The 2557-nt window shown below is 52.3% G+C and overlaps 1 protein-coding gene across 1 annotated transcript; it reads right to left on the bottom strand.

The window, feature by feature from the left end:
* Positions 1–169: 169 nt before the first annotated feature.
* On the bottom strand, positions 170–1207 carry LOC105449529. The gene has a single exon (XM_011688786.1). The coding sequence runs from the start codon at positions 1205–1207 to the stop codon at positions 170–172; it is 1038 nt and encodes a 345-aa protein (XP_011687088.1).
* Between the last annotated feature and the right edge of the window lie 1350 nt (positions 1208–2557).

Here is a 2557-nt window from a genome sequence, read left to right as displayed (position 1 = left end):
TATTTAACGTTTGAAAAAATATTTTTTTAACGTTTGAAAAACATTTATTTTAACGTCTGAAGAAATATTTTTTTAATGTTTAAAAAATGTTTATTTTAACGTTTGAAGTTATCCACATACATAGATACACTGAGAAAAAAAATTAAAAAAAAATTTTTTTTTTGGTTTTTCAAACCATAACCAACTTATATGGGCGGCCCCAGGGGTCTCGATCAATTGACGCCAGGAGATCCTTCCACGCATTGCTCTTCGCATCGCGTATTGCCACCCTGAGCATTTTACGTGTTCGTGCCAGCTCTGTTTCCAGGGCAAGTATCGTGGCTCGTCTCCTTCTGCGACCCCTGGTTACCTTTCTCCTTAATGCGATACACTCTTTTCTCAAGTCCGCAATGCAGTCATTCCACCAGTAGACCGCCTTACGTCTACGAGCCCTGTGTCGGGTCATGGATAAGTCGGCTGCCGCTTTCAGTGCACCCTGCAGCCGCGTGGCTAGCACTTCCGCCCTTTCGTCATCCCTCGCCGCAGGCCAGTAGGCCACTGCTAGACTCGCCCTTAGCAGCTTAGGTTTGAGGCTCTTCAAATTCCATTTAGGGAAGTTGTGTGCTGAGCGCTCCACAGGTACGTCCCTCTTACCATGCAGTCGGAGAAAAATGAGTCGATGGTCGGACAGCGACTCCTCGTTAACCGCGAGCTCCCAGGATCGGATCGCAGGCAGTACCGCTGATGATGTCCACGTCAGATCGATCACGGAGGTCCCCTGCGGCCTTACGCACGTAGGGTTTGTTCCTTCGTTAATAAGCCTCAGGTCCAAGGCTGCCGCCCAGGTGACCAGTACGTCGCCTCTTATCGTGGGATGTGTATTTTCCCAGAGATGGGATCGCGCATTAAAATCGCCCATTACAATTAGCGGGCCCCTTATGTGGTCCGAGATGGCATTCCCAATTGATTGTAGATACGCCCTAAATTCATTAATCTCTCTATTGGGGGAGAAATAGCACGACACCACGACTATTCTTTCCCATCTTACTACCACGAAGCCATGGCCGCGGGTTAGTACACTCACTGCGCTCGGCACTCGTGGTCCCTGCCATGTGATGGCAGCCATGGGCGGGTTCTCGATGGATCGTGCCCACCTCGGGTCATTGGGGACAACGTACGGTTCCTGGATACAGGCCAACCCACAGTCTCGTTCATGCATAATCTGCATGAGGAGATTCTGTGCCTCAGTCGACCTGTTCGTATTAATTTGTACGAGTGTCGCTATACTGCTCCTCCAGGTGTAGCCGCACTGCTCCGATCGGCCGGCTTCCTCTGTGGTTTTGGACTCAAGCTCATGTCCCTCCTCGGTGGACATGGAGGACATCCATCCGATCCCGCTCTATGGTCGTACCTACGACCTTGATCCTTACAGATCGGGCATTCGGGTAACCTCCCACAATCCCTGGCCAAATGTCCCTCCATTCCGCAGTTGAAGCAATAGGCGGAGCGATCTACCTTGCTCGGGCATCTCTCCCTGACATGGCCAGTGGCCATGCATCTGAAGCACTGGACCGGGCGCCTCTTCAGCAAGTCAACTCTTGACGTAGACCACCCAATTCGGAGTCTTCCCTCCTGGGCTAGCTGCACCGCTGTAGTGAGCGGGCATTGGGTCCACACCGTTCTAAAACCGTTTCTCGTTACTCTAGTCTGTCCCATTCGGATGTCAGCCGTCGTGCAGCCTCCAGCACTGGCCATAGCCGTTTTAATCTCTTCTGGGCCAATTGACGCATCTAGTCCCGAGAAACGCAATTCCCCTCTCAGGGACGGCTTGGCTATCCTCACTTCCGATCCTTTAAATGCCTCTCTAAGTCTTTCCGCCAGCGAGTCCGCTTTTGGGGACATATCTTTGCCTGGCAGCTCCACCAGCACCGCGCCTGATAGTGTGGTCCTCAGCCTCGTGTGCTCAATTCCGAGTTCCTCCAGCCTGACACTGTTCCGGGCTTTCTTTACCACGTCCGCAAACTTCATCCCATCAGGGAAGGACATGGTTACTGCGGCGGATCGCGGAACACGCCATTGTTTGACTTCGGCATTCCCCCTTTGTGCTCCAGTGTTCACAGGTCTATCCTGGTTCGGCACGGCCAGGGATGGGAAATCCGCTCTCCCATTTCCCTCCTCCAATCGCTCTCTCTCTCTCCTTACTGGAATCTTGGATGTCTCTTCCTTCTTGGTTTGGGTACGGGATTTCTTCTTCCGCGTCACCTTACTTGAAACCGACAGGCGTGTCGCTCCGTCATCCTCGGTCTGTGACTCCGTAGCTCCGGAGACAGAGGAGGGTCTCTCCGTACGTTTAACCTTATCGAGTATCCTGGGCTGGCCCAACTTTTCCCGTGTTACTGTCTTGTCTTCTCTCGGTAGGTGCTTCTTAATGGCATCCGCTACCGCGTGGCTGATTGCGCCCGTTAGCTTCGTGAAGAAATTTTTCCCCGCAGGGAGATCCCTCAGACTGTAGTTGGGGGATCCTCTCGGTCTGGCCGGTGTCATATATGCTTCTGGCCCCATTCTCTTTTCAACAACC

This window comes from Wasmannia auropunctata, unplaced genomic scaffold (genome assembly GCF_000956235.1).
Source record: "Wasmannia auropunctata unplaced genomic scaffold, wasmannia.A_1.0 LD336076.1, whole genome shotgun sequence".
In the NCBI taxonomy this organism is placed as follows: domain Eukaryota; kingdom Metazoa; phylum Arthropoda; class Insecta; order Hymenoptera; family Formicidae; genus Wasmannia; species Wasmannia auropunctata.
Note: the sequence above shows the minus strand (reverse complement) of the source record. Positions and strands in the feature narration are given on the sequence as shown.